The 12,343-nt window shown below is 44.1% G+C and overlaps 1 protein-coding gene across 1 annotated transcript in view; it reads left to right on the top strand.

The window, feature by feature from the left end:
* The window catches only part of LOC126259803 (uncharacterized), a 77,745-nt gene that overhangs the window by 62,251 nt on the left and 3,151 nt on the right, over positions 1–12,343 (top strand). Inside the window, exon 4 of the mRNA XM_049956831.1 lies at positions 7,618–7,760. Coding sequence (XP_049812788.1) covers positions 7,618–7,760 — 143 coding nt within the window. The remainder of the gene's footprint in view (positions 1–7,617; positions 7,761–12,343) is intronic.

Here is a 12,343-nt window from a genome sequence, read left to right on the forward strand (position 1 = left end):
TGCAGGCCGGACATTAGTCGTAAAATAATGGTGTGAAGATGGTCGGAGAGAGAGATAAGATGTTGCTTGGCTATGTTGTTTGGCTTGTGAGAGTACAAACTTGTGCAGTGCTTGTCGCACTTCGTAAACGGGCCGGTGGTCGATACATCTTTCGCCAGTCCATGGAGTTTGTTGGTCTGAGCATTGCAGAAAATACGACGACTGTTGGCCAGTGCTACAAAGAGAAGCTTATGTGACGGAGACAGGACGCCATTTTCCGAGAAAAGACAGCGCATCTGTTTCTCGCACTGACTACCATAGAAACATTTCTCTAGAGTTGAAAACTGTCGCTAAACTGTTAAGGTTTTGCCCTTTTGGAACAATAACAAATTGGCTGGCATTTAAATAAACTTTTTCGTAGAAGGAAGTACAAGTCTTTTTACAATGTGTCCAATTGGGATAAGTGCTAATAAATTTTTTGATTAGAAAAATAGTATATTTTTGGACTATTCCGTCCCGAACCGGAAGCAAAGAGGATTTTTCGGACGCTTGGTTTTGGCATCAGTGGTGAATCGGTTTATAGAGAAGCGGTTAATCACGCGGTAGACTTGGACGTGGACGCTAGTCTTTGAAGTTTCGAGACGGTTGAGACAAGCACGTTTGGACGCTACAATTTTCAGATGGGGCTCACGTCCAGCCATTAGCAGGCAACCAAGAGTGTCCATGTGACAAATGCAGTCCACGTTCCAGAGCAGAGGAAACAAGGTAAGAGCTTGCTGCAGAGGCGAAGGGGAGATGAGGGCAGTTAGGAACATGAAGAGGCGTTTCTTTAAGTTGATTTCATTTGAAAATTACACTAAGTGTCCGGTGGCTCACTAATGATTCAGGAACTTTGGGGTTTTGCCTTTAATTTTCTTTCACCCGACGACAGATCGAAGCAATCATCATGTCCTCAGCGGAATCGCGCATTTGGCATTTTTCTTTACCCAAACCAGTTACAGTCGCGTCTAAATGAATCTGTTTACCGATTTTCTCTTGTGATTCCCTTTTACCTCCTCTTGTTGGGAATTGATAATAACATCTAACAATGTTTGTTCTCGCTTCCATTTACGGTTATAATAAAACTGACCTGTTTGCACCACTCTTTAATTTCAGCAGCTAGATGAATCCAATAACCCCATATATAAAAACTGATTTTTATAAGTACCACACCCTGGATTCATATGTTAGCGATTCATTTTCAAGCGTTTCCGTTCCGCAGCAGCATCTTTTCACATCTGAGTCTGTGGCCTGCGATAGACATCTCGATAGTGTTCAGCGAAGTATAGATGATGCGAGCTTGGTGTGACATTACAAGTTGCTTCACAATGATGTCATATGCATCGCCATCACTTATGACAGTCTCGTATGCGGCTTTTAGTTTTCTACCTCCCCGCGTATGCAGGTAAATAATATTGTATAGGAATCTGAGCCCATAAACTAAAATCGAGCACAAGACTGTATGTTCTCTGAGGTCATCTGACCTGAAGCTTGTAGATTTTTCTGATTGCGTCATCACAAAAGTGAGGCACACAGCAATTCTGTTGATACTGTTGAAGAACTAGAGTAGCAAATTGCACAGTCTAGTCAAGATTCACTAGATGGGTAGGAAGTGTATGAAACAATTTGTAACAAACTGCAGAGACTGCCTCCAAGTGTGAGGATGACACGCGAAACATTTCAACAGATACGAATGTAAAGTAAATCACACTGGGGTGACAAAAGTCATGGGATGGCGACATGCACATATACAGTTGGCGGTAGCATCGTGTGCACAAAGTATAAAAGTACAGTGCATTGACGGAGCTATTCTTGTGAAAAGGCTTTCGAAGTGATTACGGCCGCACGACGCGAATTAACAGACTTCGAACGCGGGGTGGTGGCTGCAGCTAGACGCATGGGATATTCCATTTCGGAAATCGTTAGGAAAATCAGTATTCCGAGATCCACAGTGTCAAGAGTGTACCAAGAACACCAAATTTCAGGCACTACCTCCCACCACGCACGACGCAGTGGCCGACGGCCTTCACTTAACGACCGAGAGCAGCGTAATTTGACCATAATGGGCTATGGCATCTGACGACCGACGCGAGTGCCTTTGATAATAGCGCGACATCGTCTGCAGAGCTTCCCCTGGGTTCGTGACCGTATTGGTTGGACCCTAGCATGGGCAGGTCAGATGAGGCCCGATGGTAAGAGGTAACGGTACGGTTCGACTATGGTGCAGACCCCAGGAAGTCATGGACGCAAGTGTCAAAGAGACACTGTGCAAGCTGATGGTAGCTCTGTAATGGTGTGAACTGTATTTACATGGAATAGTCTGGGTCCTCCGGCCCAGGTGAACCGGTCTTTGACTGGAAATGATTATGTTTGGCTACCTGGAGAACGTTCGCAGCTATTCATAGACTTCATTTTCCCAAACAGCGCTGTCACCGCGCCAAAATAGTTCGTGATTGATTTGAACAACATTCTGGACAGTTCGAACGAATGATTTGGCCGCAAACATCCCCCGTCATGAGTCCCGTGGGACATTCATGGGACATGATCGAGAGGTCAGTTCCTGCACCGGCAACGTTTTCACAATTCTGGGCGGCTATAGAGGCACATGACTCAATATTTCTGTAACGATTTATTGCGTGCATGCCACGTAGAGTTGGTCCACCATGCCGGCATTGGGAGGTATCCCATGACTGTTGTCATCTTAGTGTACATAATGTGACGTGCTGAAGTAGTACTGTAGTTTTTGCTAACGGATGCCATGGGTGAAATTTGAACGTAATTAATGACTTCATCGATAATTTTACATTTCACATATGTTTGTGCTACATGAGGCGGTGTCAGTCAACCAAGTCAGTGGCGCCTTGTAATCACACTTCCACATTCACAACTGCCTCACAAACGACATCTTTGTATACCCTTGTTAAATGAAACGTTTTACTTCTTTAAGGAGCAGTCAAGTGAAAACGAGGCAGAAGGAGAAAACTAAGACGACTGTTTATTATATCAAAAGTAATCGTCATAACTGTTAATACATTTATCCAACTGTGAGACATGGCGGCCAATGCTTTCATGGAAGAATGTTCGCGGTTGTCTACGGAACCATGATTGTACCCAGACGCACAATGCTTCGTCCGAAGCAAATCGACGGCCCCGTATGTCTTTCTTCAGCGCTCCATAAACATGGAAACGACACGGGGAGAGGTCGAGACGATATGGAGGATGTGGAGGATGTGTGAGGACTTCCAAGCGAGACTTCTGCAGCGTAGTCAAAATATTCCACGCAACATGAAGCCAGGCATTATTCAGCAACAGAATATTCCTCGGCGTTTTGACTTGATGCGCGCTTCAGTTTTTGCAGTGTCTACGTACCGCTGAACGGTAACTGTGGTGCCATGTTACAGAAAGTCAATGAAAAGAAAATTGTCATCATCATTTTCCCGGAAGCGGCGTGTCCCTTGTTTCTTGCCTACTATGCTGCAGAAGTTTCTCTGGTAGGCCCTTACGCAACCTCCATTCAGTCCCGATATCCCCCAATGCGATTTCCATATTTTTGGAGCGCTGAAGAAAGACATTGGTGGCAGTCAATTTGCTTCTGATGAAGAGGTTCGCGGCTAGGTACAACCATGGTTCCCTAGGAAACCGCAAGCATTTCTCCATGAAGACAATGACCTTCTTGGTTCACAGTGGGATAATTGTATTAACAGTTACAGCGATTACTTTTGAAATAATAAGCAGTTTAGTTACTTTTATGCACTCTGCCTAATTTTTATTTGACTGTTCCTTAATATACTATCGTATACTTTCACCTGTGTTAGTTTTCACTATTAATTACGATGCAGTCTGTATCCAAATTTTCCGCGGGCGTCCCCCTAAGGCATTGCGCCACAGCCGGCCGCTCGTGTCCTTTGGACCTCAAACCGGCCCTGGGTAGGAGGTGGATTCCCAGCGGCTTCGATGTCTCATGGCGTCATCGGGACGTAAGGCAGTGTTACACGCTTCTAGGTAGCTTCTTTTAGTTCATCTGTTCGTGCACGTATCTATTGGGAGAGCTAGAAAGTGGAATCGCTTCAAATTAGGAGACTTTTTCACAGCGATAAAGACGTGCGATTGTCAATTACCGCATTGTACTACAGACAGTCTCTGTTTGTCTTTCACCCCACCATGACTTTTATTTTATATTTTGTCGTACAATCACTGCTTGTCCCAAATCTTTTATGAAAGCTGTGCAAGTAAAGTATAACATGTGGTGCAAATACTCAATGACGGTGATCTCCCACGAGCATGGAATGCACGTATGGTACATTGACGATAAACGTTAAGACTGTATCGTTATAGGTTTCCGGCACGCAATGAACTGTCGAATGTCTTGGTCGCAAATTAATTTATTGACGCATTTCGGTACATCATCATCAGACATACCTGCAGCTGTGGTAAAACAGAGACCTTACAAAAAGATACCTCAGGAAAAATGTGTGCACTGTTGACAGTAGTTTCCATCAATATTTACAATGAAGTATTAATAGGAACTACACAAAAGTGAGCAAATATGGTACTCAAAATATAATAAATGAAAAGCACCAGTTTGCTTTTGTTCCACTGGTGTTTTTCATTTAATATAATGTTGTTCTACCAGGAACCGAAGGAAGATTCTGTTAATACTCAAAATATATCTATCGTGTATGTGGAGCCAGGTACAAACTGACAATACGTCTAGAAACGTATGCGCGAGGAAAACAGTTACTGTCAACAAATGGCGTTAGCAATCGTACAGACAGCAGCTGACTATCAAAGAACGTAACCACTACAAAGACATACATCGCAAATATTGGTTACCAGTTATATAAATTTGAAAGCCATGAGGAAACCATGTAGACATAACACTTCAAAAACGCGAATTACGTAATTTACAGATTTAAAAATAAATAAATATAACAAAATATATGGGTTTAATGCGGGTTTTTAACTGTTAAAATTAAAAAAAACACAGAGGATTTATTAACTGAAATGTAAATTAAGACAAGGTACTCTATATGTATAGGTGATTGTAAATTTTAAATAGTTATATTATCAATTTACTGCCTGTCAATTCATGTTTTAACGTATGATATGTTACATATATATTTGATTTCCTTTTCCTATTGTGTATCCATGTACCAATCAATTCCTATGTTGTACTTTTTTATGTGACTATGTAATATTCCACGCCTATATTGTTATAAAACTATTTCATAAGGTTTCCGCATTTATATAGTGTTTAAAAACGAATATACGGGTTTTAATGCTTTGTAGCATTTATTACACTCAGTTTATAATTAAAAATAATACATTAAATGAAAGAGGAACTCAAAGAGTTTTGTTTGTGCACCAGTGCACAAAGGGAAGAGTTTGAAACGACCAACAATGACTGAAGAACCTGTTGAAAGAGTCAGAGTCTTCCACGCGTAGTCCGAAGAAATCAGTTCGGAAGGCTAGTAGTGAATTAGCAATTCCACTAACGTCTGTGTGGAAACTTTAAAGGAGACGCTTACAGCCACGTCCTTATCGTTTACAGTTGTTACAAGCTCTAAAGCCTACAGACAACGGTATACGTACCAACTTTGCAAACGAAATGTTGCTGCATGACCATGAAGATTTTCTGGCCCGTGCTGTTTTCAGTGGTGAATCGACTTTTTACCTAAGTGGAAATGTGAACACACGCAATGTGTGCATCTGTGGGTCAGCAAATCCCCACGAGATCGTTTAGTTGCCACGAGACTCCCCTAAATTGAATGTTTTTGTGCCATATCCCGGTGGAGCCTTTCTTTTTCGGTGAAGCAACTGTAATCTGATGTTTCTTATACTGTTGCGCTAGAACTCTGATTGTATCCTCAATCGGAAGAAGCTGAACCACAATACTTTATTTGGCAATAAGATGATGCGCCGCCTCACTGACTCAGTACGCGATTGGTTAACTGACGTTGCACCCGATCGCTGGATTGGTCGCAAAGGACCAGGTTACAGAGCTTCTTCCGCATGGTCTCTGCGTTCACACGCGATCTGACTCCATGCGATTTTTAGCTTTGGGGCTTCATAAAGGGTCGTTTCTATGCGCCCACGCTAACAGCTGATCTACCAGATTTTATAAACAACATTATTGCAACAAATACTGCGGAGACACTGATCAACGAATGGGAAGAACTCACCTATCGACTCGATGTGTGACGAATGGTGCTCACACTGAACACTGGTAAGAAAAACTTTTTGACTTGCTCTTTCATTTGATGTATTATTTATAATTGTAAGTTGATTGAATGCTACAAAGCCTTAAAACCCGTGTACTGATTTTGAAACTCCCTGTATCTCGCGCAATTTACGTTTCGCTTAATAATTCCTCTATGTTTTATAATTTTAACAGTTAACAATTCACATTAAGTCAGTATGTTTTGTTATGTTTATTTATATTTCAATCTGCACGTTACATAATTCGCGTTTTTAAAGTTTTACGCCTGCATGTTTCCTCCATTGCATCCAAATTCATACAATACTGACTCAATACATTCAATGTACGCTTTGCCAGTGGTTACGTTCTTTGATAGCCAACTGCTATCAGTATGGTTACCAACGCAATCTGTTGATGGCAGTTGTTTTCCTTACCACCACGTTTCTCTGTGTAAGGTCAGTTTGGCACCTGGCTCGACGTATATGCGAGCTACATTTTCAGTATCTATTGTGCTGACTTTTGTGTGATTTGTTTTTTTACTTCATTATAAGTATTAATGGAAACTGCTGCCCACAGTGCATACATTTTTTTCCGACGCATCTTTTGCTATTGTATTTCTTTGTTTTGCTACAGCTATATCTGATGCTTATGCATCGAAACGTCTCAATAAACTAATTTTCGACCAAGACCTTGCACAGTTCATTGTGTGCCAACTGTGAATAATCGTCTGGTTCATAGAAGGAAGTATTTCTCTATAAAGTGAAGAAAATTGTGGGTTTCACAGGAAAGCATTTTCTACCTGTATTATATCTAATTTTGTATTGTCTAGATGCTCATTTCTCGTCTCTGCTTTGTCTTTCAACAACTGCCTTCCCATTGACACCCGCCAGGGTAGCCGATAGCGCTAACGCGCTGCTTCCTGGACTTTGGTAGGCGCGCCGGCCCGGAATCAAATCCGCGCGGTGTATTAACGACGAGGGCCGGTGTCCAGCCAGCCTGGATGTGGTTTTTAGGGGGTTTTCCACGTCCCGCTAGGTGAATGCCGGGCTGGTCCCCACGTTCCGCCTCAGTTACACGGCTCCCAGACATCTGAACACATATGCAATATTCCGTGGATTACACTAGACATAGGCAGTTGGGGTTCACTAATTCCTTCCCGGGGGGTACAGGGTGGCGACAGGCAGGGCATCTGGCCACCCCTTAAAATTAACATGCCCCATCCGATTAACCAGCAGACCCAGCGAGTCGGGATTAATGCTCGGAAAGAGAGAATTGCTTTGCCATTTGCACCAGATAAACTCTTTGTATCCGACTATATACCATTGTTCAGAAACAGCAAAATATCGCAACTGTATTTTGCCCAATTAATGTGTGTAGTGACCGCTGTGTACGGTTCGCAGGTTCTGGACACCGTAGGCCTGAAGAATTCAGACATAGGGAAGGCGCGCCAGTTTCTGGAGGATGAGTCAATCTACAAGAGGCGGTCCAGGGCAGCTGCTGCAGAGGAGGAGGAAGACACGGGCAGCAGGACTCTCGCAAAGTGGTACGTCCTTTCTTCTTCTCTGTTTTCCCACGCATTTAAACCGTCATCGTATTTTGTGAAGATCCTACCATCCAGACGCGTTACTGATAGCTTTCTGACAGCGGTATCTAGAGTAAACAGTTACTCATCATGCGGAGCTCGATGATAAGTTTTCTTTACACATAGCAGTGACAGCACAGAACATGGAAGCTAAAGGGCTGTACTGGTCTTCCACATCAGAACTGTACGTCGAGATTCGGATCATACCGTGAAATCAATTTCTCATAGATGTGTACTTCGAAAATGCAACTAAGCATTAAAATTTTCCTAGGGACGCCAAGTATTAGACATACCACAAATCACGTTTTAAGACGTAATATTTTCATCGGAACAATAACAGAAGGAGCTATTGAAGGAAGGAATCTCCGGGAGAGACCAAGGAAGTCATACATGCCACAGATTGTGAGCGACGTAAGGTTTTTTTATTTTTATTTAATTTTTTTTTTCATACCACTGTTCGCCCCTGGTAGCTGAGTGATCAGCGCGACGGGATGCCATATCTAACGGCCCGGGTTAGATTCCCAGCTGCGTCGGAGATTTTCTCCGCGGGACTGGGTGTTGTGTTGTCCTTATCATCATCATTTCATGCCCATCGACACACAAGTCGCCGTAGTGGCGTCATCTCGAAAGACATGCACCAAGCGAACGGTCTACCCGACGAGAGGCACTAACCACAGGGCATTTCCATTGTATGCCACTCACAGCCTCAAAAACGGCCATTTGAATCGTTGATGAACTTAATCATTTTAAATGTGTTTCATTTTTATTTTTTAGTACTTTTGCAGTGTATCTTCTCCCATAGCCACTACTTTTAATACAGCATCTTTCCGTCTTCAAATTTTCGCAGCGCTGGGTATCTTGCCTTACTTACAAAATATATACACTCCTGGAAATTGAAATAAGAACACCGTGAATTCATTGTCCCAGGAAGGGGAAACTTTATTGACACATTCCTGGGGTCAGATACATCACATGATCACACTGACAGAACCACAGGCACATAGACACAGGCAACAGAGCATGCACAATGTCGGCACTAGTACAGTGTATATCCACCTTTCGCAGCAATGCAGGCTGCTATTCTCCCATGGAGACGATCGTAGAGATGCTGGATGTAGTCCTGTGGAACGGCTTGCCATGCCATTTCCACCTGGCGCCTCAGTTGGACCAGCGTTCGTGCTGGACGTGCAGACCGCGTGAGACGACGCTTCATCCAGTCCCAAACATGCTCAATGAGGGACAGATCCGGAGATCTTGCTGGCCAGGGTAGTTGACTTACACCTTCTAGAGCACGTTGGGTGGCACGGGATACATGCGGACGTGCATTGTCCTGTTGGAACAGCAAGTTGCCTTGCCGGTCTAGGAATGGTAGAACGATGGGTTCGATGACGGTTTGGATGTACCGTGCACTATTCAGTGTCCCCTCGACGATCACCAGTGGTGTACGGCCAGTGTAGGAGATCGCTCCCCACACCATGATGCCGGGTGTTGGCCCTGTGTGCCTCGGTCGTATGCAGTCCTGATTGTGGCGCTCACCTGCACGGCGCCAAACACGCATACGACCATCATTGGCACCAAGGCAGAAGCGACTCTCATCGCTGAAGACGACACGTCTCCATTCGTCCCTCCATTCACGCCTGTCGCGACACCACTGGAGGCGGGCTGCACGATGTTGGGGCGTGAGCGGAAGACGGCCTAACGGTGTGCGGGACCGTAGCCCAGCTTCATGGAGACGGTTGCGAATGGTCCTCGCCGATACCCCAGGAGCAACAGTGTCCCTAATTTGCTGGGAAGTGGCGGTGCGGTCCCCTACGGCACTGCGTAGGATCATACGGTCTTGGCGTGCATCCGTGCGTCGCTGCGGTCCGGTCCCAGGTCGACGGGCACGTGCACCTTCCGCCGACCACTGGCGACAACATCGATGTACTGTGGAGACCTCACGCCCCCACGTGTTGAGCAATTCGGCGGTACGTCCACCCGGCCTCCCGCATGCCCACTATACGCTCTCGCTCAAAGTCCGTCAACTGCACATACGGTTCACGTCCACGCTGTCGCGGCATGCTACCAGTGTTAAAGACTGCGATGGAGCTCCGTATGCCACGGCAAACTGGCTGACACTGACGGCGGCGGTGCACAAATGCTGCGCAGCTAGCGCCATCCGACGGCCAACACCGCGGGTCCTGGTGTGTCCGCTGTGCCGTGCGTGTGATCATTGCTTGTACAGCCCTCTCGCAGTGTCCGGAGCAAGTATGGTGAATCTGACACACCGGTGTCAATGTGTTCTTTTTTCCATTTCCAGGAGTGTATTTAAAGTATCTCTCTAGGATTTCTTGTCTGTTCTACGATGACTAAACTGTACGTTAAATCGACGCTTGAAATACTGCAATTGTTGTGAGTCTCATAAGCTAAACCGTAATATATATCACGCGCGTACACTAAATTCTTCAATAAAAGCAACTTATTGCAGATATGAAGTGGGCTCGTTCAGACACGTGCTGAAGAACATCGCTTGAGCGTAGTAGTACTAGTAAGCAGAGGCAGCAACATGTGAACAGTTAAATGTGTGACTTTCTTTCTGGGTCCATGAAACATTTGACTGAAACTGTATCCAGCTCACCGCCACGCGACTGTCTTTCTGCGTCAACACGACTACCTTTCTTCGCTGGAAGAATATCATATTCTCATGGTTTAAAAGAAAGAGAGTAGATAACGTGGATTTCGTCAGACATTTAACGGACACATCTGTGTATTTCTCTGTGAAAAGTTGACCGTTCGCTCTTTGATAATTTTTAATAGAAGTGAAAATTCTTCAACAGGTGATTTCATTACTTATTTAGTAACAAATTTGTCATAAATATGTATGCGCTATTTACTTCTTAGTTTGCGCCTGGTTGAGTGTTGGTCTTCCTGAAATATACTTCTGAACGTGATCAGTATTCCGGTTACACATTGTAGGCACCATCTACATATACATCTTTTCTGGCATTATTTCGCCATCCTGGTAGTTTTCCAGTGCTTGATACGCCCTCAGACTCTTTTCGTCAGCTGTTGCCATCGCTCCCTCTCACACCCACGTCAAAACAGCTGTTCGCCTTTGTTACGTAGCCGCTTGGTTCTCTTTCGCCAAGACCGGCAACAAGCGTGCGACGTTTCAGTAAAGCAGCTGCACGTGCGCTCAGAATTCGCGATAGTTGATAGCCTACGTCACTATCATGAGACCCCGGTGCTCATTCCTTGACAAAGCTCTTTGGCAGTTTGATTCAGTACGTTACTCTGCTCTGGGAAGTAATGGAAACATATTAGTTGCTAACTATTTGACTCTAGCTTACTTGTGAACTATAGACCAGTAACTTGTTTTTTTGAGCGTCTATTTCTTTTTTACTCTTATTATGCAACTAGCTCTAGTTTGGAACTATCACTTTGCATAATTGTAGCTGACACCAGTAGTGTTATCTGCATCCAAGTTATCAGTTTAGAGTGCTGCTACGTTCCTGTCACTGAAAATCAGGACTACTGCTAAAATAAATTGAACGACGTGACGTACAGTATATCACCAGTATATATTCTGTATGCATAAATACTAGCGATATTTGTAAAGCAACGCGGAAGCATGCAAACGATATGAAACTTAGAGGATGTTTAAAGTTCGATCTTATATGTAAAATACTTGGAATTATAGACAGGCAGTTTGTTCGTAGGAAAAACCGTGTTCCATACATGATCTCGAAGGCGTTTATGTAAAGGGATGTAGAGCCGTATTAGTGTCATTTATTCTTATATGTCAGCTTATAACGTCCCACTAATTCCTCGTTAATATGAAAGAGCACTATCTAGTTTCACAGTATTAAAGCAGACTGACTATCGCACTTCTGGAACGTTTTTTGTCTTACTTCAAACTCCAATGGCCTAAAGTACTCACGCGCGTACCAAATATGGGATTTGAAGACAACGATATAAGTTGTGAAGCGAACAGTGGGCAACGAAATGTCGTGTTGTCTAGACTCTTCGCCCGTAAGGCAGTGACAATGGTTAGAGAATTGTCTCTAGTGTTTGTATGACGTTGCAATACTGCCAAAGCTATGTAAGTGTCTGTCCCCTACTGTTAGCTGTATACGGGGAGGATTTGGCGGACAAGGAAGACAGCAATTTGCGGTTTTTTACTGATGATGCGGTGGTGTACGGTGAGGTCTGAAGACCTTACCTCATATAGGAACCAAATTTGTAGTTATACACTCAGTCCATGCAGAGATAACAGTGTATCAGTAGGAGCTGTACTATATCGAAGTTCTTGGAAGTTGATCAAAGAAAACACCGGATTCCATGCTTTGACTGGACTGATACTGCTATTAACTCCTTCGCAAATAAGTTCCTACTGCTTCCTTCAGCACCAGTCCCAGAATAACGAAGTCGACGCCAGATTTTCGACGTTGTCGTACATCATAGAGTGGCTAATGATGACACAGTGCTCGGTCAGAGATGATTTATTTGGCTCTAAGAGACGGGTGTACCTTCAGTGCTCTGGGCTGTACGTGTCATACGTTGGA

Source organism: Schistocerca nitens, chromosome 5 (genome assembly GCF_023898315.1).
Source record: "Schistocerca nitens isolate TAMUIC-IGC-003100 chromosome 5, iqSchNite1.1, whole genome shotgun sequence".
NCBI classification, from domain to species: domain Eukaryota; kingdom Metazoa; phylum Arthropoda; class Insecta; order Orthoptera; family Acrididae; genus Schistocerca; species Schistocerca nitens.